The sequence below is a fragment of the Pavona decussata genome, unplaced genomic scaffold (genome assembly GCF_977016875.1).
Source record: "Pavona decussata unplaced genomic scaffold, jaPavDecu1.1 SCAFFOLD_193, whole genome shotgun sequence".
Lineage (NCBI taxonomy): Eukaryota > Metazoa > Cnidaria > Anthozoa > Scleractinia > Agariciidae > Pavona > Pavona decussata.
This window is the reverse complement of record NW_028145602.1, coordinates 1,575,542-1,599,934: the sequence shown is the minus strand read 5'-3', so window position 1 is coordinate 1,599,934 and position 24,393 is coordinate 1,575,542. Positions and strand designations below refer to the sequence as shown.

At 40.1% G+C, this 24,393-nt stretch overlaps 2 protein-coding genes across 2 annotated transcripts in view; one reads left to right on the top strand and one right to left on the bottom strand.

Moving 5' to 3' along the window:
• Positions 1-11,585, top strand: part of LOC146461962 (uncharacterized) — a 34,422-nt gene extending 22,837 nt beyond the window's left edge. Inside the window, exons 5-6 of the mRNA XM_085086292.1 lie at positions 3,488-3,580; positions 5,232-11,585. Coding sequence (XP_084942418.1) covers positions 3,488-3,580; positions 5,232-9,862 — 4,724 coding nt within the window. The 3' untranslated portion in view covers positions 9,863-11,585. The remainder of the gene's footprint in view (positions 1-3,487; positions 3,581-5,231) is intronic.
• A 293-nt stretch (positions 11,586-11,878) lies between these two features.
• Positions 11,879-24,373, bottom strand: LOC146461961 (short transient receptor potential channel 4-like). Its single transcript, XM_085086283.1, has 8 exons — positions 23,239-24,373; positions 20,241-20,538; positions 18,978-19,488; positions 17,426-17,621; positions 16,385-16,543; positions 15,658-15,720; positions 14,761-14,982; positions 11,879-12,806 (listed from the first exon to the last, which is right to left on the bottom strand). The coding sequence occupies exons 1-8, from the start codon at positions 24,271-24,273 to the stop codon at positions 12,741-12,743; spliced, it is 2,550 nt and encodes an 849-aa protein (XP_084942409.1). The 5' UTR covers positions 24,274-24,373; the 3' UTR covers positions 11,879-12,740.
• Between the last annotated feature and the right edge of the window lie 20 nt (positions 24,374-24,393).

The window sequence follows — 24,393 nt, the reverse complement described above, 5'->3', positions numbered from 1 at the left end:
TGTTTTCTAGCTTTCCTTTCGCAACTGCTTAAGTTGCGTACTAACTGTGAGGATCTTTCTTCTCTAAGAATAATTTTAAAATCGTATAGTTGTCGCCAAATTTTTATGATGGGCTACTTTCTCTGGGAATTCATGTCCAGTTGCATACACTCTATTTTTTATATAATTATATAAGAATATGTTTTTTCCGGCCCAGGGTGCATATTCATATTGTTCTGCCGATGTTAGGCTGAAAATATTCTTGTAAATAATTCTTTGATTATAGCGTATGACATTTCCGTTTTACAATGTATTGGGTGTTTGGTGTCCAGATTTTCATCGTGTTACACATTATGCAGGTGCTCCATCACTTTTCCTCTTCAGTTGCGTTTAAAGAAAGGAAGAATTTGATACGGTTTAGTTAAAAAACATATAATTGTATTGTATTTACAAAATAATTTACAACACACAAAATAGTATTCTTTTCAAAATCTCAGCCTCAGGTTTATTCTAGAATATTTTATTCTCAAAATTTCGCAAATTATAGCCTCGGTATATTCTTATAAAATAAATTCTTATATGAATAAAAGAGTGTAGTTGGCTCTTATGAAGTTGCCAACTCATCTAATCCCAGATGTCTTTTTCGTGAGATGAAGGCCGACCGAGGGTAATCTGGTGCCAGTCGGCAGTTATCAACGATTTCCCACCGAAAAAAATGCGTGAAAAAGTTTATTTGGGGGACTAAATGCTGACCCCTTACTGAACCCCTATAAAATTCACAGGGAAAACCAAATATCCTCATCAATCAACTTAGCAAACAATTCGTTAAATGACAGAAGCATAGGCACTCTGTGAGTCAGTGTAGACAAGCAAATGGAATCAAACGGAATTTCAATCGAACCCAATTGAAGTTAGCCTCCCACACAGTCGTTTTTAGGGGACTCGTATTACCTCCTCCCCCACAAAGAGTCCCCTAAAAACGACTGCGTGGGAGGCTAAATTGAACTGGATTGAGTTCGATTTATTGAGATTTAATTCGAGAATCAAGCACAAATGAACTTAACCTAACATGTGTTATTAAAATACAGGTGGAGAATTTAGTTTACCAGCACCGAAATGTGGCTTGTTAACATTAAGTGCGGAGTAAAAGGATTTCAAGAGTGCCCGTTTGACGTGGAATATGAAAAAAGCGATTCAAAGTTTTGAAGAAATAGGCGAGAGAGGGCATTCTTTTTTAGTTTATTAGAGGCGTGACAGTTCATTGGCTCACCTTCAACATGAACTGGTTACTACTTCCCTATTAGCTAATAGTTGGATTACTGAACAATCGATTGCCTGCACTGCTGGGATAGCTAAGAAGCAAGGTTTGGATTTTGCTACTAGTTCATGTTACAAACCGTCTTGATCTTGTCTCAGTAAGAGCGGTGTCAGTTATACACCCAGTCAACGAAACTTTTTGTCTTAAAACATATGACCAGGTGATAAAATAACCGCAAAAATATCTTACACCGACTCTCTGGTCTGGCGCGCCTGGCGTGAAGTCACACTCTAGACTTTTTTAGGGTTGGAGTATGCCGCCAAAGTTCCAGATTGGGGACCCATTTGAAAAGGATTTTGCATTTAAAATAATACTTGAAAAAAAAAATAAATAAATAAAAAATGCTATTTTGTTAATTTACCATAGGTGATTTTATAAGTGTGTTTTAGCAAAATACTACAGGTTGTTGTGCTTCTTTTTGAGTGATAAATTAAAGGCGTCTCCATGAGAAGACCAAACAGGAAGTGATAACACTCAGATCACCGATTTGGCTCAAACTTGCACAAAGGGTTACTTCCATTAGTACATTTATAGGTTGAAATACTTTATTATTTTGGGTTTATCGGGGTAAATCACTGGAGAAGGGCTTGGGTTATTCGACAACTGAACATCTCTATAATAATAAGTGTATTATCGTTTATCTCACAATGTAGTCACTTCTAGTTGTAAATCGCGACGTCTTTAGACTGCTTACCGGTTAGTCATCATCAGGAGATGAGGTCGACTGGTTACGCGGTACCATTTATATCACGATGGTCGGCTGTGATTGGTGCATTTCAGTCCTCATTGTGCCGGCGAGTTGTCCCCTCGGCGGTCCGCTGTTGTACTTCTCTCCTGTTTTGTTTCTTGACCGAGGGCATCCACGCTTCGGGAATTTTAATTCCACTATCCCTGTTTACGTTGTTAGGGTGAAATCTTTTTGTGGATAGCTTCCTTGACCCTACGGGTGTACCAGTCGGAATCTCGATCAATAAATTTACCTCGTCCCAAAGTAGATAATGGCCGACTGGTTACGCGGTACCTCGGTGGTCCGCTGTTGTACTACTCTCCTGTTTTGTTTCTTGACCGTGGGCATCCACGCTTCGGGAATTTTAATTCCACTATCCCTGTTTACGTTGTTAGGGTGAAATCTTTTGTGGATAGCTTCCTTGACCCTACGAGTGTACCAGTGGGAATCTCGATCAATAAATTTACCCCGTCCCAAAGCAGATAATAGTCGGTCTACAGTGACCAACGAACTTCAAATGTATCTTTAATGTAAGATTAAAGAGGCATATCATGGTTTTCAAAACGTGAAATAACGTTTTTTTGGGCAAATGGCAAGATTAGTGTACTTATAAAGAGCAAATGAGCATCCTCTCCTCCAGCGATTTTGACCCTGCATCCCCTGCAGCCCTTCCTATAATAATAATAATAATAATAATAATAATAATAATAATAATAATAATAATAATAATAATAATGATAATAATAATAATAATAATAATATTTATCCTGGGAGCCCACTCGCCTTGGCGGTTTTCAGTGGGGCCCTGCAAATTAAAAATGAAATAAGGCCTATTTAGGCGTTTTTACCACAGTGTCGGTTCTTTCAATGGGTGGTTAAATCACCAAGTACAGCTCCGTTCATCTATCCGTCTTATAGGTTTCTACTGAAGGTTAACTATTCAATTCCTGGTTACCTTTGTGGCCTCATTGCTTCGAAACTCTTTTCCTAGACTGGTGCGCCCTCATTTTAGGAAATTGTTCAGAGTAAACAAAAAGTTATAGTTCAGAGTAAACAAAAAGTTATGGAAGGATCTAGTTTTTGTACTCCCATCCAGTAGATTATTGAATCGCATAGACGTGGAGTTTGGACGGGAGAGAAAGTTTCTGATGCCAGAATCGTTAAGGTGGCATGGGCACTCCCAGAATTGCAGGCCTAAATGTCCACTCTTTGGGATATAGCAAAGCAGTGGTAGGACAATTTTTCCCATGAAAATGATGTCCTCAGTTTTGTCCGCAAGGAAAATTAGCCGGGCGCACCACCAAGTGCTCTGGCAGTAATTAACAAATACCGCTCTTAGAAAAAATCTTCGCATGAACCACAGTGTCTGAGCAAAGGTGGTTTTACGTAGGCCCTCACTCTCTTTCTGAGTATAGCGTAGCAAGGCTATCTTCTGAGCTTACGGCCTTTCCTATTTTTTTTAGTCTTGAAAGATGAGACCCAGAACGATAAACAGCAACATGAAGTGAAACAGTTACAAGAAACCAGTGATGAATTACTTCAACGTGACGTACGAGGTAAATTTCCCTCATTCTGCTGCTATTGAGGTCGTTATGCCTAAGGTCAGATTTGCTCGTTAGATTGTTTAATTTTAGTCTCATTATTAATCTCCTTTCTCGCGAGCCATAATGAACCAGGGAACGAACGAATGAATGAGTTAAAGTGTCGGTTACTTATAGCTTACGCAGCTAAGATAACAAAAGAAAGAAGTTAAACAAACAAAAAGTACAAAATCGAGCCTCTGCATTAGCTTACATATGTGAGGTAAGAAAAAAAATGCATCGCATCATTCATTTTGATTGAGAGCAGAAATTCCATTTAAGCACATTTTTCTAATTTCCATTGAATAGTAAGTTTGTTTACAAGTTCATCTAAAGACAGTTCTTTCTGAAGGTGTTTTGAGGAGTAGATATATTGTTTGACCAAGATGATGAGTAAATCTAGCCTGCGTCTTTCGGGGTCCGAGAGCGCATCAGTTACATGATGTATATCACAAAAGACAATTTGTTCGTTCGAGAGTGTTATAGTAGTACCTTGGCACTGGTTGAACCATGATATAAAGGATATAATCAATAAAGGTGTGTTCTATTGAATCAGCACTAGAGCAATATCTACATTTATCGTTATCCGCTAAATGAAATAGTTTAAGTTCTCTCCGTGTTACAGTTATTCTATGCAGAAAACGAAAACAAAATTGACGGAGTTTGTCATCCTTAGTATCCATACGTATTTCCATTTTGATTGATTCCCACAATAATTGTTTATCTTTAACGTCGGCGTATTTCTCATGTATTTGAGGATAATAGAATGAAATATGTTCTTTAAAATCATCATCTAATGCAGCTAATGGTTGGCACAGCCTGGTGAATAAATGTCAACTAATACAGTCGACGTTCTCCTGGCAACCACTCTCGTTAGCGACCAGTTCTAGTTACGACCACCATTATGAAACCCCTTTTGAAATGTCACTTAAGCTCTGCAATCAGAAGTCCTCGTGAGCGACCGCGACCACTTTTGGAAATTACCAACTGGTCTTTTCCCTTGTTTTTAAGCGACCACTCAAAGCTTCTGATACGTACTCATATGATACGTACGCATATGCCACACATCACACTACTAATCCTAACAGTATGCAGGATATTTGTCCCATGCCGGAACCTAGTTTTAGGTCGTAGTTCGACTCCTGATAAAAGCACTCGGATTTCTTTTCTCGAGTATAGCTGTGTCAGTCACTGAATAATATGCATCATTCAAATTTCTTCTATGTCCAGGTTATTTTTACCTTCTGAGGCAATATTTGATATGCCGAATAAATCATTGTCAGGCACGAAGCGGTTTATTTTCTTCCATCAAGTTGCATGCATATTTTATTGAATAAATTAAGAAAGTTGATATGAAAATGTTATCAGAAGTTGCAAGTCGCAGCAGTTTCCTTGAAGAACAGGCACGGGGATCGAGGATCGAGGAACGTTGAGCAATTATCATCCTTCAGTGTATACAGTCAAGCTAAATCGTGTCCTCGAGCCCAAATTTACACTAAAGCAGCACAGTGACCTCTGTAGTTAGCTAGTCACCTGTAAGTGAAAATTAATAATGGCTTAGAACTTAGTCAGGTTGAGAATTAGCATGCAACAGACTACTGAACTGAGTTTTGCATCTCTTTTAAAGGAAGTAAAGGCGAAGTGCTTGTCAAGCCTAATTTGCCTTCAAATGATCACAACTTTACTGGCCGTAACAGAGAACGACAGATGACCGTAAACTACGCGACGTCAGAATCCACCCGAATTGTTTCGATCTATGGTCCGCCAGCATTCGGAAAATCTCAAGTTGCAATAGCAGCGGGACATCATCTCAAATCTCAAGGCAAGAAAGTTTATCACATTGACCTCTATGATGTTCACACAAAAGACGACTTCATATCGGCCCTTCTTCGCTTTTGTAGTAATCAATCAGTAGGACATTATACACGGGTAGTTGACTTTCTTCTCCAAGAATTTAGGAAGATCGAAGAACCCAAGTATTTCATTCTTGATAATGCCGATCATTTGCTGAAACCAGAAGTAAAAGATGGGTTTATCCGTCTCATGAAGGATATTCTGACAAATTGTACCAAACTGACTTTTTTAGTTTCTACTACGGAATCATCCGAGTTCAGTGTGTTAGCATCACTCGGTCAAAAGGAGGTTAGAGTTGAATCACTAGACAACGTATCCTCTCAGAACTTAGTGCAGAAATGGCTTCCTGAAGCTAGTAATGCAGACTGCAAAAAAATCGCGCAATTTTGTGGGCACGTGCCCATTCTTATTCGTGTTATGTGTAACGCTTTTCCCCAAAATGAGCTGCCACTGAGCCAAGCCATAGATAACTTTATTAGGTCCTCCGACAGTGTTCTGTCTAGGTTGGATAACCCGGAAGAAATTGCCACTTCTCGCCTTAGTTTAGTTCTGGATTCCTCATACCAGACACTCTCCCAAGATAACAAAGAAGCCTTTGTTTCCTTGTCCGTGATTCCTGGTACGTTTGATTTGAAGGTTGCTGCTGCTGTCTTAGGAATAGCACCGACATATGCTGAAAAAACGCTGCGAAGTCTTCATCGAAAAGCACTCATAGACGCAGGTTTACAACCAGGAACATACAAAGTGCACAGGATTCTTCAGCTGTTTGGAAGGGAAAAGGGAGAACAAGAAATGAGCGAAGTAATTCTCAACTCAAATATTCGCTTCTTTGATTACTTCCTAAGTTTATTTAACGATCTAAATGAGCGATTTTTTTCAGAGCATTCTTTATCCGCTTGTTTTGATTTTCATGAAAACAAACAGAGCATCGTCTCAAGTCTAATTCAAGGCTGTTCAGAGAGCGCCACACGCAACAGAGCTTTTAATGTTTTGATATCGGGGGTACTGTGTTTGGACACGCTTTTGTGGAGTGACAGAGTTTCTTTTAACAAGATCTATGACTCAGCAATATCGGAAGCAAAGAAGCACGGAAACATTGTGACTTGTGACCAGTTAGTTCTCGCAAAGGCATTCAGTGAAGTAACTTGGGGAATAGAAGAAGCGGAAACATTGCAGCTGTTCAGTCGCACTAAAAAAGTTGAAGCGCTCACTTCAGATTGCGAGAAGGGCAAGCTTTCATGCTACTTCGGTGTCCACCAGCTTGCGAATGGAAGAACTGCTGAGGGTGTTAAGCTTTTGGAAGACTCCGCTGTGTATTTGCGCGACGCTTGTGACCCATTTTTAAAGATTCTAAAGGTTCTGGCTTTTCAAATCTTGTCTCTGTATTATAAATCTGAAGACAACCTTGACAGAGCTGTGGAATTTTACAAAAGGACAAGTGAAGCATGCGAAGAAGCCGCTAACCAAAGTCTTCTTGTTATCCAGAAACTTACAAGCAGTGGTTGCAGAACTAATGAAGAAAGGATATCACAAGAAGAAAATCTGCCACTCGTGTTGGAGGTAAATTTTCTCGTCTCTAAGGCAGCGAAAATTTTCTCCTCCACGGAAACCATGAAAATATTTGAAAATGACGTTCTGCAAACGAGAAAAGAAGTTGATGCAAAGCTCTCTAGAAATTCCAAGGCTGGTTTAATTTTTCTTCATCAGTCAATTGTTGGTGTACTTGCAGAGATGACAGGTTACGAGGAAGCAATAAGGTCAATTCAAGCCGTGATCGAGCGTCAGAATATGGTCCTATCTCAGAGCAAGATGATAGAAGATGATTTTTCAGCGGAAGGTGATTCGTCAGATCAGTACAGTGAGGATAATAAGTCTGAAGTTGAGCATAAAGAGGCGTTAGCGAGAAACTACTCCTATCTCTCTGCTCTTCATTTCCGTATGGAGGACTACAAGGCAAGTTTGGAGTCACAGAATCTCGCACTAGACATTAGACGGGAATTATACGATGAGCGACACCCAGAGATAGCTGACAGTTATCATGAATTGGGGATCATACTGAGGGCACTGGGGAATTGTAATTTGGCTCTTCACTTCCAACAGCTTGCACTTGATATCCGATTAGACCATTGCGGTGAAAATCCGTCAAAGACAGCTGCAAGCTACCATGAACTAGGGGTCACACAATGCAAAAAAGAAGAGTTTTCCTCTGCATTACGTTCTCATGAAAGTGCACTTAAGATTAGATTGGAGAATTTGGATGAGAAACACAGAGACATAGCCAGCAGTTATCATGAGTTAGGAATCACACAATGGTATTTGGAAAAATACGAGAGCGCTCTTGATTCACACAACAAAGCACGTTCAATTGCACTTGAAGTGATGGGTAAGTATCACAGTGTAACGGCCAACAGCTACCATGAACTGGGAAAGACACATTTCTGTTTGGAAGACTACCGTGCAGCTCTTCGGTCTCATCATCACGCATTACGCACAAGACTAGACATCTTGGGCGAGCAACACTCTGACACTGCCGACAGCTTCCATGAAATTGGCGTCACTCTTTTTGAAATGGAATGCTTTTCCTCTGCATTACAGTATCACATGCGTTCACTCAAGACTAGACAGTTATTGCATGGCGCACAACAAGCAGAACTGTTCGGTGAAAACCACCCACAGAAAGCTGACAGTTATCATGCTATTGGGGTCGCACAAAGTTACCATCAACTAGGACGTACACAGTGTCAAATGGGAAACTATGACCAAGCTTTTCAGTCACATAAATGTGCACTATCCTTGAAAAAGAGGCTGTTTGGAGAAGACCACATGGAGACAGCTGACAGCTATGATGAACTGGGTAAGGTTTCTTTTTTCAAGAGGAACTTCTCTGCAGCTTTTAAAATGCAGAGACTTGTTCTTGGCATGAGACAGCAGAAGTTGGATGGGGAACACAAGAAGATAGGGGACAATCTCTATCAACTGGGTCTGGTACAGAAAGAGCTAGAAGAATATGAAAAGTCCCTCAAGTTACACCAACACGCTTTACACATAAGGATGAAACGCTTTGGCGAGAATCATACAAAAACGGCGGACAGTTACTATCAGGTAGGAATAGTACAGTATCATTTGGAGCGTTACAATCGCGCCCTTGATTCACACTTGAAGGCACGCCGAATTCGGGAGAAGCTGTTGGACAACAGTTCACACACAGAAATAGCCGATAGTCACCTTGAGATAAGTAAATGCCAGGTTAAGAGGTGCGTCTTTGATCTTGCTTTACGGTCAAATCAGGAAGCTCTTAAGATACGGACAGAACTACTAGTTGAACAAAAAGAAGAGTTAGCTCTCTACTCTCAAGAACAGCAAATCAAGAAGCTGCTTTTGCAAGATCATGCGCCAGCTCTGGAGTTGTATCAGCATACGCAATGGCTTACCCAAAAATACTCTTCAAGATGTCAAACATGTGATGACTACGATTCACTCAAGAAACTACTTGCAAATTTCAAACACCAACTTATCAAGCGGGCTAACGATTACTACCACCTCGGGAGTGAAGAGTGTATGAAGATCCCTGAAACACATTCCGGCGTTAGTACCCTAACAGCAGGTCTTCGTTTACATCAGCAAGCTCTAGTGTTGAGACTGGCACTACTGGGTGAAAAATATGAAGATACCGCACAGAGCCATAATGATATTGGGGTGACACAAAACGGACTAATGGACTACACTTCAGCTCTTGAGTCACATCAGCGCGCACTTGATATACGTCTCGAACTGTTTGGTGAAAACCACAAAGACACAGCTGCCAGCTATACTAATATTGGAGTGGCACAAATTAACCTGGGGGACTACACTTCAGCTCTTGAGTCACATCAGCGCGCACTTGATATACGTCTCGAACTGTTTGGTGAAAACCACAAAGACACAGCTGCCAGCTATAATAATATTGGAGTGGCACAAGCTAACCTGGGGGACTACACTTCAGCTCTTGAGTCACATCAGCGCGCACTTCATATACCTCGCGAAGTGTTTGGTGAGAACCACCCAGACACAGCTGACAGCTATAATAATATTGGGGTGACACAAGCTAACCTGGGGGACTACACTTCAGCTCTTGAGTCACATCAGCGCGCACTTCATATACGTCGCGAACTGTTTGGTGAGAACCACCCAAAGACAGCTAACAGCTATCATAACATTGGGATCACCCAAATTAACCTGGGGGACTACACTTCAGCTCTTGAGTCACATCAGCGCGCACTTGATATACGTCGCGAACTGTTTGGTGAGAACCACCCAAAGACAGCTGAGAGCTATAATGATATTCGGATCGTACAAGATAACCACCCACAGACAGCTGGAAGCTATCATGCTGTTGGGGAGGCAAAAGAGCATATGAAGGCATAATCTTCAGCAATTGAGTCCTTTTTAGCGCGCACTTCATATACGTCTGAAACTGTTATGTTAACCACCCATAGACAGCTGAGATCAATGATAATATTCGGTTCGTCCAAGAACATATAGAGGACTGTACTTCAAAAGTTGAGTCATTTCAGCATACACTTGATGTACGCTGTAAACTATTTTGCGAAAAAACCTCCCACAGACAACTAGTACTGTCAGCTATAATAATATTCGGGTCGTACAAGAACATGTAGAAAACTATACTTTAGCAATTGAGTTATGTTCGCGTGCACTTCATAAACGCTGTGAACGAATTGTTAAAAACCACCCACAGACGGCTCAGCTTTTTTGCTATTCTAAATTACCCAAAAACGAACACCAGTTTAGCACTAAATTTTTTTGTGTGAAAATATTCAAACAAGATGGAGTTGGTTGCAATATTTTTAAATGTTTTTTAGCGGAAAAGCTTGGCTCAGTGGCTTACCTCGACGAGCTAGTTTTCAATTTATGTTAAAAATCAAATTTGCCTTTTCTGAATAACTTTGCGACAATTCAAGCACATGTAGTATATGCAATGTGGCCGAACTAATCCTGGAACTAAATTAGTAGTTTAGAAAGAGAAAGGAAAATCAATCAGGATGTTTTCACGCTCTAAAAGAAACCTTGAATGTGGTTATTTTTACGTTGTTGTTTTGTTGAAGACAGCGAACAAATGTCCCAAATTTATAGCGCACATGCAAAGTCAGTGTTTGGTAATTAAAGATGTTTTTTTTTTCCTGACGTTCTTGTCGTCGTCGTCGTCATCATTGCTCCTCAAAGTCCCTATTAACACAATTGTATGCATTATGATCCTGTTCAAGATATCAAAATGTTCTTGGTGACCTGGAAGGAGTCTTTTGTGATGTCATCTTGTAACCAATTTGTTTTGCTTTTCTTCCCTTTTCTTTTCTTTTTTCTTTTTCTTTTTGTTTTGTTTTGTAAAATCAAGAGTTGTCGGTCCTGTATAATCACTGGAAGAGATAGTGTAGTATAATTCATGATACGTATAACCATGCAAACTAATCGGTTCAGTAAGAAATTGATGCTAGGCAGTAGCACCATACCTGTAGCACAAGCTTTATATTAGAGCGATTCAAATGCTCAAAAGCCACTACTCTCAATAGTTGAACGAATTGACTTGGCTCTTGGTTTGGTGGGGGCTTCGGTGCCTTTACCAATAGAAAACGGACTAATTTGTCTTCAGAGAGCAATGGTAAATTTAAGTCGCATTAAAAAGAAGAAAAAATATTTACTTTTCGAGGACCTAGCGTGCGCTATGGCTGTGTAACAAGTATACAAGTTTATCTGTAATTAGAATTTAATTTAAGAAAGACAAGTTGTAGATACACTACCAAACAAATTTAAACTGATATATGTAAGTCGTTTGTAAAAGGATTGTAAATACACACTAAATGCTTTATTTTAATTTCAATTAATTGTAAGTCCCAATGTTATTAGTCTTAACAAACATATGTATGTACAATTTCCTTAAGAATTTGTTTACTATGTTTCATTTGTTTAATCTTTGACTTTAAACTGGTTGGATCTATATCGATTCCAGTTTCTACGTATAAGAATTATAGCAAATATAGCGTGAACTATAATCGATTTCTTGTAAAGGAATATGGGGTTAACAATGTAAATTTTGCCCGTAAATGTACAATAAAGTGTTTTTCCACTTGGTATAAATTGCATCTGGTGTCGATACTTACTACGCGTAGAGACTTCTTAAAGGGTCTTAGAAAAGGCTAAAAAATAGAAACAATTTATATGACATTCCACTTCAAAGGAAATCATGAATTTTAAATTAAAACTGTGATATTTTTAAAAGAAGGCTCAACCGGTCGCCTTTAAAAACGCTGAAATGGACTTGGGCTTCGTAAGGTCAGGTAGCATGGAAAAGCACCTTTTCTTATACTCCCCATTCCCCCCCCCCCCCCCCCCTTCCCCTCGGTTTCAACACCACCCTAATAGATACAACACCCAAAACAATGACATTCAAGTATCCCCTTTGATGCAATGGTAAGCTCTGCATTTGCGGGTCGGGCTTGTTCTTTTGTGAGAACCACTTCGTAAACATGCAAGTGGAAGCGGATGAGGGGTGTAAAAATTTTCCCGATTTAGAGTGGACTAAAATGTCGCAAAACATTTCGTTGTAGCGGGGAGGGACATAAGGACCCGTCGAGTTCTCCCCAGTATGTCCACAACTATTACTACTAAATATCATGTGGTGCATTTGTTTGTATACATTTTGTTTTGCCTTTCCTTTTTTGTGGCGTCAACTGGCAGTTTGACTCAGTCAAGTTCTTCTCAAGCTGAAAAAAGATCCTTTTTTAATTTGTGGAAGTCTTTTCGTTTATAATTCTTGGCTTAAGGTGCCATCCGTAAAACGTTAAAGATTATCAGTTTCAGTTGATGTTTTAAAGTGTCTGACTGTCACGTGTCGTAATCGCCTCCCTTTATTCTTTCCAGCAGCTTGGTTAGCCTGCGTTGCAGGCGCTAGAAAGGGAGAAATGAAATCGGGGCGTGCGCGACTCGCGGGGAAAGCTTTCCTTTCTCCCTCGCTTTCCCCGTGAGTTGCAGCGCGCCCGATTTCCCTTCTCCTTTCCCCTTTCTAGCGCCTGTCACGCAGGCTACAGCTTGGTCAAAGAAACGCTGGAAAGATGCTGCGTTCACAATTTTTGGCAGGGAGATATCCTACGGATATGATGAAAGTGGAAAGCACACCGCTCACTAGCGTTAGTTTTCTCCATATCAATATTACCATCATATACGGACTTTATGCCATGAAAATCATCGCGTGGGTATGAATGAACTAAACTGAGTACAAGCTGAGCGTTTTTTAGAATCCGGCTTTTTCACTTCCGGTTGCATCTCTCACTTCGGTTTCCCGGTCACCTTTCTCTTTCTGAAAAAGAATAAAAGACAGTGAATGTCCTAGTTCAGTTAAATGTGCAACGCTTTAGACTACACACACTCGCTAAAAGGCTTGTGTGAATACAGAAACATTTGCCAAAGTCTACCATAAAAAAGGGGTATACGTACCCGCCCGTTTCGTTGCACAGTCGTTTTGCAACAACGAAATTTGATTATCTTGTCGCTCTAAACGTGACTCGAGTTCAGGTAAAACGCCTGTGTATCACAATGTTTGTATGATTGAACTCAAATATTGGAGCATGATTGATATATGCCAATATTAAAAAGACGTAGCAAAACGAGCGGTAACCGACAAAGCATAACGTAACTTTGTAGCTATAGTTTCCCTCGTGCCTACACAGCACACGATGCACTGTACCAGTTTCAGTGATATTGCACTCACTTAGGAAATCTTCAAAACAAGCTATATTCGGAAAGGGTTCCGATAGTCTCCGAAAATCGTTCCTTTTTTTCCGATGATTACTGGCAAATGTGTTGTTGACATTGTTTATAGTAGACAACATTTAACCCTTTAAGCCCCGAGGGAAATGCCAAATTTTGCTAAATCGGTAACTATGAACCAGGAGACCACATGTGATAAACATTTGAAAGGTATTTTCTGGGGTATCCTATAAATCACACCAAAAGAAATGGAGGAGGTCACAGATTGAATTGACAAGTGCCCAAAATGAAAAATTAAAACGTTTAAAATTTTCCTGTTCCTAGTACAGATTGGGTATGTCCCTAAACTATTGCTTAATTTGCAGCTCTCAGTGCATTGGTTGTTGTCAGATATTAACCTGGCCTAAAAAGTACAAAGATAAAAAGTTCCAAAAGTTGCGGGGGTGGGAAATCAAGTCTTGTATAGGAGGGGGGCATGATATTATGCTTTCTATGTGCAGACCTTTCCAAGATCTTTTATTTGTGCAAATTTCACGCAAATTGACTGAATATTGAGCATGTAATTTCATCTTGTGCCATATGGCACTATCGGGGCTTAAAGGGTTTACAATTCGGGAGTGGCCAGATTGAAATGGGCTTAGACTGGGATTTGTTAAACCCCGGCTGAACTTTATTCAAAATACTGGCTCTCAATATTTAGTTTTTAATTTTTTTTAAATTTCGACAGAAGTTTTCAAATCTCACTTGTATTACAGGGCTTACAGTGTATACCCCATATTTCAATGGCACTAATGCTAAACTGACCACGGCACAACATGGACAGCAAACGGACCTATAAAGGCATCACCCGATTTGAACTTGGCTTTGACCTACATCCAATTTTCTAGTTGTTATAGAGGAATAACTAAGAAGACATATATTTTCATACTGAACAACGATTCAAATTCGAATATTAACCCGACGTAAATTTACGCTGTACATCTTGGATTATCAGCCAAGAGACTCTCGTGTTGGTGTAACATTTCCGTTTCAACGTGGTTATCAAGTAGAAGAAGGTAGGAGCATTTATTTAGTCATTCTTAAAAGAAATTCTTGGGCATACGATTCAAAGCCTGGATGAACGATGCTCTTCTACGTTTTTATCATTTTCATGAAAGTCCAATATAAAGTTTTTACTGTTGAAATTTGATCATTTCATCGTTTTGTTACCATTCTTAAGTTACCTTGCAAAGTTAATAATCTTGCGTTGCCAAAAAAAATGCCGGAGTTAGTATGAAACATGCTGAGACGCCCCGCCTCGAACACGCTTCCTAACCAACGGATTACACAAGTTGCGTTCCACGTAGAAAGGACGGACTCTTAATACAGATTGGAGTCGAGATTGTATGGGAAAATGAATGAATGGATCTTGGGACGCGTATCTGGCATCCCCCGCAGATTTTGCAGGGTCGGACGACATCATCACCAACTTGGAAAAGGAGAGACTGAGCCTATACATCTTACTGTACTCCCTAATTTTTGTTTATTACTAGTATGTATCTTACCGTCGGAGCCTGAAACTGCTTCACCGCGAATTGCAGTGTCTGCAGTGTCCTTGTGACCTCCATCAGTTTGTTTTGTATCTCATCCGGGGAACAGACGTCTTCACTGGGTTCCTCGGTCTGTAGCTCGTCCGGGAGAGGGATCTCCTCAATGGCTTCCTCTTTTGAGGCCTTTTTGTTTCCGGATAAATAACGGTGGATAAGATTTTTCATAACCACTCGGCGCTAAAAAGGAAAACAACAGAAACAAAACGTTCAAGATAGCAAATGAAATTAAATTATGGTAACATTCTAAAACAATGCAGAGCAATTGACATAAAATAGGTTATTTAATGTCATATCTTAATCATTAAAAAACTGTTTAACAGTCTAACAATCATATTGAATGAAAAGTTTATATCCATGGTGGTAGATTTTTAGTTTCGTCAGTTACTGAATTTGGTTTGGTTTGTAAAGGCTCCGTCCACACGTATCCGTTTTTGTTTAAAAACGCAAAAGCTTTTTTCCTTTTTAAAAATTTCTCTACACACATCTACCGTTTTTGAATGGTATTTGTTCATTCCGATTGTCCGTTTTCGTTTGAAGACGCAAGCGTTTCTTTCCGTATTTTTTCCTGTCGTCCACACGTATCCGATGAAATGAAACTTTTCGCAAATGATAGCCGTGGAACGATCTCGTGACATCATTGTTTTCGAAAAGTTCCCTCTTCAGGTGTTTACTGCTTGTGATCGCTTTTGCAAAAGTTGCTTTTTTGATGATCGTTTACACCAGATACGTGCCGACGGAAGACCAATCCGTAAAGAAAAAGTTGCGTTTTCACACAAAAACGGAAACGTGTGGACGAAGGTTCAAGCTGAGGACATATCTAATCAATTATTCTAGCAGGACATGTAAACTCACTCTTTTTTTGCTTGTCTTCACTCGAGTAGATGAAGTTTCTTTGGTTTTTATGCACCAGAGACACTAAAACAGAAAAAAAAATTACCACTTAAAATAACACAAATTATCCTGTGAGTTAAGAGCGTTAGTTTGAAAAGAAAATGTGGTGCTGTGCCTTCAGGAGTGGGAACGAACGTTTGCTTTTATCAACAGAGTTGATGAGGAAATTTGTCCAGCATAAAGAGATTCGAGTGCTGACGTTTTGAGCGTTAGCCGTTCATCAAACGAATCATGGAAAATTTTGTGGGTTGTATGTGGCTTATGTAGTAAGCAGTGGAGCTACGCTATTGGTGGAAGCATGGGAACGTGAAAAAAAAAAGAATAAACAAGTCGAATGAAAATCGTTCGTTAATTCCCTGGGGATTAAGAGTGCGGCTTTCTGTGTTACCTTGATGTAGAGGAATATTTACAGACTGTTATGTGTTTGTAAGAATGGTTAGGCAGGTTAAAGCTTCCAGTGAGTTAGCTGGCTATGTTACAAAACACCACTATTCGTTACTGCATAGAAGTACAAGTTGATGTTTCTATGAACTTACTTTATGGAAAACACATAAGGCCAATTATTTAAACAGTCTAACTAAGGCCGCGGCTTAAGGCAATCAGTGGGCCTCCAAATCTGTTTATAAGCGGTTTATTTAAGGTAGATAAATAGTTTCCTAGTCTGGGATGCAAGTTCATGTATGCTCACTTTGTTAATCCAGTGGTATCGTCTAGCAAGCCAGTGGATTCCGGAGGCAGCTTTCTTCACGGGTACCAAGTTAAATGGCGGCGGAAGAGGACTGACCTCACTAACGTAATACATCCAGATACGGGTCCTCGCAAACTTCCACGTCATATCCTTCTCGTCCTGCAAGAATACAGTCAGAGGTACTGGGTTACGAATGGAGAAAAAGGCTAAACACAATTTTGTTCTCCAGTGAAGAGAAGACGAGACGCTGCGAACGAGGTTAACTCGCAGGAAGAATTTAAGGACGGTGCCTCTTTTTGCTACTGCGCATGCGTTCTACGCATCTCTGGATGGTTCGAGAAACTTGAGGCTTTTTGAGGACGGTCTCTACTACTAATAAGGTATTCTTGGTTTGCTTTTGCAAAGTCTTTGCCAACAGCGTGTATATATAAGTTTTGTCGACCGTTATTTTTCAAATGACGCCATGATGACATCGAAACGTTGCCATCTTTTTCGCTATTTTTCATGAGTAATTGTATCTCAAAATTCAATCATTGAATTGAATACATGTATCTAGATTTAAGTTAAATCTGCATTTGCTGTTTTTTTAATAAACAAGCGCTAAATTTGTTTGTCTCCGATGAGAGGAAAGATTGACATTTTTTCTGGAAAGAGTGAAGTGGCCTCTTCCTTTGATCAGAGCAATTATCTTTTCATACTAGCAAGTGATCCTTTTACTTTACCGCTGACACAAAAGAGAACGATTTTCCTTATTTTTGTCCCATATTTCTCTAGTGGGTTAAGTCACTTTCCTCATATTCCTCGTTCGAAGCATAAGCACCTGGTCACGTGAAAATTCAAGCAGCGAAAGCAAGGATGATAATACCAACTTTTTCATAATCGTCCATTTTCTGTATTTAGATGCTGAGAACTAATTTCAAAAACGTTTGACTAAGAAATCTCGTTTTGAGGGACTGCAATTACGTGGCTTCTATCTTGGCAACTGTTTACTTTACGTATCAATGAATATATACCAGTGCTATGTTGTGTTTCAAAACTTACGTCAACTTTTTTGTAGGAGTTATTGAGCATAGCAATCAAAAGGTTCAACGCAACCAGCACGGAAGCGAAGCAGTATCCTGCGAACAGAAGCTTTCCAGTGACTTTGGTGATCTCTGCGTCCTCGTTGGTTTCAAACGTCGACAACTCCGCGTGTCCGAACAATGCCCAAAACAAGGCGTAAAGCGTCCCTTCAAATCTGACAAGTGAATGAGCGGAAAATATGTCTTAGACAGGAAAAATAGAAAAGAGCACAGCAGCACAGTCGGAAAAAGAAAAAAATCTGGATCACCGACAGGAATGGACTAACTATCCGTACACCGAGTGGGTGATGGGAGACTGGCAGCGAGCCTGGTCATTTACCAGTTTGACATGCACGTGACACGTATCCTTCATTCTGCCTGGACCAGCGATGTCAAAGCTGCCTGTGTGGTGATGCATAATTAAAAGAAAGACGGCAAATTGAAGTTCTGTAAATGAACGGAAAATACACCATATTTCTTTCTTTATCAACATAAAGGACGCTTTGGGCATTCCTGATCTAGAAATATGTAGCACGCGTCTAACATGAGAACCTAGAAATTGTCGTAGATCGCCACCAGTCTCCCAATAGCTCAGAGACTGGAGCATCCGACTCGCGTGCGGAGGAGAATGGGTTCTGTTCCCATGGTGGACTAACAGTTTTGCTTTGTTCTGTGGTCATGAGGTAATAAACATTTCAGTACCAAGGTTAAAATTTAGCAGCTTTCTTTATAATAAGACAACCTACTTTGCCAGGAGAGAATGCGAATTATGAAGAAATACAATTTCGTTTTCCGGTAGTCAGCGAGCATTGACGGTTAAAAGGTTCATATATTATAATGCGCATATCACAACGGTTTCATGAAGCTTTACAGTCGGTAAAAAGAAATGCTTGAGGTCGCAAACCAGGCTATAAACCGGCCTCAAGCTGTGATATCCTGGTTCGTTTTTACCTCTTTCTAGCTTATTCATTTTGAGAAACGGTATGCAAAGCACCATTTGCAAATGCTCAACCAGTTTTCACCTTAATTTTGGGTTACAATTCATGACATATCACCATGGGCAAAGAGAAAACTTACGTCTACCTTTTGCTGAAACGAACACGTTGGTTGTGTTATTTTTTGTCATACTGAGACACTTGTCGTTATCACATGGGTGCTTTACTCGTGAAATTTGAGTGGATATCCTGTGGTCTCAATTACCCGCTACAATACCAGGGGCCTGACCGAAAAGAGAAAGTTGCAATCCACCGATTTAAAAAAGATGGCGGCTCGCATATTTATCCATAATTCTTACCGTGCAAAAACCCTTTTAAAAAACGAAAAAAAATTCAAAAGACTTCAAACCTACATAGTCTTCTACGCAGACGAATACGGCAAAAAATGCGACTCTTTATGTGCCCATTGGCCGTGTTAGGTTCGCAGCTATTGTGGTTATATGTAAAGCCGCCATATTTTTCCGTACGGGGATTGCCCTGCCTTTTTAGAGACAAAAAAAAACAATGTGCATGTTCCCTGCAATATCTGCTTCGTACCTTTCAAAGCTGTGGCTTGTTGTGCTGTTGTTAAGCTCTTTGACTGGACTTGAAGTGTGCACATACTGAGAATAAAGTTTCCTCATGGCGAGAGCAAACGCAAAAACGTTGAGAGCGAAAAGCGCAAGAAACCTGATAATGTCCTTGAGCATCATCATGAGCGATAAATGAAGAGGTCCCAGCGTTGAGTTCACCTGGAAGAAATGCGACGCTTCAAAGAATGTTAGCACCAAAGCAAATGAGTAGAAAGTGTTTGACAGCAATAAGAGACGGTAAGGGGTGCGTGAACTGGATCCAAGAAGGTCATCCACATCCAGGGTCCATTCCCCCACATTCGAGGCTGCAAGCGCATAGCCCACGATCCATAGCACAGCGGCAAGGATGTAGAAAATAATCATGGGTATTATGGCCAGGTGCCACCACTCACCGAGGTATCGTTCTTTCCCTTGATACAAAGCATGTTTGATCTCCTGCACGGTTATACCTATCACCCAGAGTCCAATGATCACAGCTACAAAATAAGACGCAAAGAAAGGGTTGAAATTACCATCAAGCAAAAGAAAGTAGAGAGAGTTTGTTCGCTTCACCCCCTTCGACACCCGCGCAGACCGGCGTATCCGCAATTTGGAGCAACGTGGCCAAACGTGAGAGAGAAATTTATTGAAGAATAAAAAGGGGCTTTTTTTAAGTGTAGTTAGATTTCTCTCAAAATACTTTGTTATTTTTTTTTTTCGGGGGGATTCCAAATTTGAAGTGATGGTGACGGGGTTGCTTGTCGCACCATTGGAGGCACACAGGTATCTATTGTGGTCTAATCCTAAAACAATCGACAAGGAACGTCTTGTTAGAACTGGAGAAACAGATATTTAGAAAACGGGGGTTTCCTGTTACATTGGGAGTTTGCTTCAGCATTTCTGACGAGCGCAACTATTATGGGAGCCGCTCTCCCTTTCGAGCATTTTCTACATCCAACGACCGAGGAGCCCCTGACCCTCTATCTCTCATTCAAAGCCTTGGAGACAACCCTTTCCCGAGTAGGCTTACTTTTAGAACAGGTCTAAGGGTACCTTTTGGACGCCCACAAAACAAATGCCAAATCGAATCAAAGAAGAGCAATGTCAATTAAATTGCCATTGGCGGGAAAAGCAGTTCTAAAAATAGATCCACTATGGAAAAAATTACTCGAGGAGCTTATACAGTTTGAGGTTCCTGCTCAAGGGCTCATGAACGAGGATAGTAACAACAACAACATTTAGGACCCACTTAGTGGCGATAGACGAAGAAACGAATCATATTTGTCCTGGAAGGTAGACATCGTCACCAATGCAAGGAACCAGAGCATAGAAGAAACGTGGCTCATGAGCTTGCACAGTGGTAACTCCAGCTTCTTTGTGACTCGGTTGTATGGTGTCAGCATGTATCCCAGCATGCACAGTGGCATCATGAGGGTGTACAACATCGTCAGAAGACATTTTGTGGCAAAAGAGAACTGGTGCCATCCATATGTACCCTTGTACACGACAGAGTTAAGCATCACTTGGCTGTACGGGTGAGCTATAAACTGAAAAAAAAAAAACCAAAACAGCTTGTCAGGCTAGCAACATCGAGGGAAGCTAAGAGAACACAGTGCTATTTCTGACGCCATTCTGTTCCTTAAAGGAGCCTCTGTGTTTATTAATTCCTTGGTTGAGTCAACCTTTTCCCGAGTAGATTATTTTTTGAACTGTTTTTCCCGCGAAAACGTATGACTTATGACAATTCAATTGCCATTGCTCTTCTTTGACTGGACATTTGTTCAGTGTGCGTTCTCAATGCCTCCTGAGACCCATTCTAAAAATAAATCCACTCAGGAAAAGGTTGACTCTAAGGTAATGTTTAAAACACAAGCAGCAGTGTTTTATCGCGACTTAAAACCACGAGGCGCAGCCCAGTGGTTTTAGAGCCGATAAAACACGTGCTGCGAGTTTTTTGAACGGCTTCAAAAACATTCCTGGAAAAGCGTGTGTCAAGAGAGTTCATAACAATGATGCTTTTTGCGAACGTTGGAAATTAGCATTCGAGAAAAACATTAAACACGGCATACTAATAAGAAGGAGGTTTTTTATCGGGTTTTAAAACCACTGCACGTGATGTTTTATCGACAATTTGATAGGTCAATGGGCTTATGAATTATTAATACGTTTTAAAGCTTAGTATGAGAGATAGACTCCTATCAGATGTTTCCTAAATATTGTTTTTTGACAATAGCCAACTCACCTGTTAGCCCAACTGCAACATTAGACTATTGTCAAGGAAAAAGGCTTCGTGAATCTGGCCCAGCGGCCCGTTTCTCGAAAGACCCGGTAACTTACAGGGCCCGATAAGTGTCTTTGGTGATTTTTATTAGCTTTAAAATACTAAATTTTAAAAACTTATAATTCTATGAAACCATTGGCCAAGTACCATGTCTGTAATCATTGTGTAATCGGCGAAAAAACGTTTAAAAATATACTTATCGAGCCCGGTAAGTTACCGAACTTCCTTAAGATTCGTGTTCTGGTTTTGTCTAATACAGAGTTCCTTCTTAAATCTATCCACAATTTCTTCTTAATTCTATTTCTGATGTATTTCTTTCTTAGCTTCAGTTCGTCTTTAAATGGCCAGGAAACAACGTTTCAGTTCATTATTTTCCATTAATGTTTTCATTGGTTGCCTGAATCATTCATGATATGTTTGTTTATTAGCCTTTCGGCGGATTTGTTTACAGGCGTTGTCAAGAACAAGAAACTGAGGCGATAATATCAGGAATTAAGCCAAGTAGCATGACGTTTATTGATACCATTTCTTTTGTACCAATACAAGGATTTCTTTGAAAGCTTTCCACTTTCTTAGGTACGAAATCCTACAGTATTTTATGCAAAGGTTTTAGCTAAGCTATAACAAAACAATTACTTGCTAAAAATTAAGGTCACGAATCATACCACTTTTTTGAAGCGAGCCTCCAACACACTTTTAGTAAAAGCATTAAGACCAAAGTGGTAATAAATAAAAAGGACTCTTTAACAATTCAAGGAGGAAAAGTACTGGAGGTGGTAAGCATTATCCTGATAATAGTTATCCAAGAATCATAAGCCGCAAAGTAGCGACTTTAATAGACATGATTGCTTGAAGATATCGAAATACAACAGCTGATATATCAGAATGCATACACGGGCAATACACACTAAATTGCTCTTATTTTGTCTTTTTTGTTTAATTCCACCGCAAGCACTTGAGAAAATTACACGCTCTCGTGTGAAATGCGTAACTTACATCTGAAGGTGAAGTGAACAATGAAATTCCTTCTAACTTAAATACAGGGATTCGAAGTTATTCATGCGTCATAATATCAAAATAAAAATTCTTGAGTGAAAGAAATCGAAAAATACAAAAAAATTACAAAGGACTTCTGCTTTTAAGTAAATGAATTTTGATTTGCCCAAGTTGTTTATTTTATGCAGTATTTAGTTACGTGTCAGTTGTCCGGGCTTGGAGTATAACTTCCTTTGTGTAACATGGCAGCGAGGTCGAAGATATTTAATCAGTCATAAAATAAAAATTTTCGATGGCGCCGTTGAAAAAAATGTTTAAGGGCATCAGTGTATACACTACAGGAAGACAAATGTACCTTAAGATCTTGAAATTCAAGAATTCACCTATGTCTAAAAAAGTGATATAGTTATAGTATTATAATTTAGTTCCGCGGATGAGACATTATAACCACATAGAATTCATAATTTAAGCGTTGCTTTTTCCTTGCGTGTGATCGACTTGTTCGTTCTATTCACGAGGAGATTTTGAGTAATTTTCAAATATGAATTATAAATATCGTTACACTAAAATATCTGTATATTGTGGCTCAATAATCATTATTTCCTGATCCAATTGGACTTTGCGGAATGTTGCTTTTTGAAGGGGGCAATCAATCAAAAAAATAAACTTTATTCAAGTGTCAAACCTTATATGAGCTTGCAAAATAAGTCCCATACTAACTTGAGGAAAAAAAATTAAAAAATTAAATTATTCAACAAAAACTGTAGAAAATCACCGGGGTTTTCAGAGGAAAACTCTCTGAGCGGGGACAAGAACTAACAACAAAGTTGAATCCAAAACCCAGATCCTGGAATATTACCCGGGGCGGGCAAGAGTAGAGTGCCCTCACCTCTGCGCCATGTCTGCTCCAAATTTATTCTAGAACACTCTTACGAGGAAAATGGTTGCTACAGTATATAATCTCGCTTACCTTCCTGTTTCGATATTTTATAGCAACGTTAAGGACACGCAATTTTTGCTCTTTTTCTTTCAAGTGTACTTCCTCTTTCATCTTTTCAAGTTCTGGCATTTCCATGACCGCGGCTATTTCTTCAAGATTTCTGCATTCTTCTAACAACCGGATGGCAAAATTCTCGCTCTGTGCCGAGAGCACTTGATAATCATCGTGAAAATCTCCTTCACTCTGAGCAAGTTCCTTCAGCTTCCGCTTAAAAACGATCGATCGGAACAAGGGATCACTGATAGACTGCTGCGCATTCTTTTTACCCAAGTCATTTCGCTCCCGACTGTCGTGAAGGAAATAGTGCGATATATATAAAGGGCTGGCTAATGCTCGATAAGTGTTAAGTTTAACCAGAGAATCTCTTAGCCTGATCATTGACTCCTTTTCATTTCGCTCGGCGGCATCTTCAGCTTTCTGCGTTTGCGGCTCTTCAACCTTGAAGCCTTTGCTGACAAGGAATTCAACAATTCCATAGTTTCCGTTCAGCACAGCCAGTACAAGCGGCGTCAGAAATTCGTCAAAATTTCCCGAAACTCCTCGACGTACCGTTTCTGTACCCCTGTCGATCGTTCTCGCGAATGTGCTTCTTCCACGAGTCGGATCGTACGCCACTAGAAGCCGAACACATTGCAGAGAGTTGTTCCGCACGGCTTGAAACAATGCTGACCCAATCTCTGCGTTATTTCTCAGCAGTATTTGGGCAATTTCGATCGCCTCTTCGTCCACCGCTATTTGCAGAGCGGTTTCCCCGTTAAAATTTCTGCAGTTGACATTGACGCGTTTGACATTAATCAATTCCTCAACCGCTTCTTTGTCACCGCTTCGAACGGCTTCTAAAAAGGCCTCCTCCTCGGGACTTAAGGAGTAAGTCGAGACTTCAATGTCGTCCATGTCGATGGACTCCGTACAAACGTTTACCTGTGACGCAGTTAGACCATTGTGGCTGCTTCTTACCTCTTCTAGAGGCTCGCATGGGGTGGACACCCTCATTCGGGTTGCCATGATGCAGGGTTCACAACACACAACGATGAACGCTCCGGCAAATCGATCAGTAGACGAACATACAAGACAGTTCTACACTCATACTAAATACATCTGAATTGTCCATGGTTGATCGCTTTT

Bases quoted from the DNA above. Each gene is read 5' to 3' on its own strand.
- LOC146461961 (XM_085086283.1), bottom strand. From the start codon at position 24,273: ATGGCAACCCGAATGAGGGTGTCCACCCCATGCGAGCCTCTAGAAGAG. The intron at 17,622-18,977 runs GTACGAAGCAGA...TTCACTTGTCAG, and splicing joins ACAAGCCACAGCTTTGAAAG to ATTTGAAGGGACGCTTTACG. The intron at 15,721-16,384 runs GTGAGCATACAT...TTTCTGTTTTAG, and splicing joins GATACCACTGGATTAACAAA to TGTCTCTGGTGCATAAAAAC.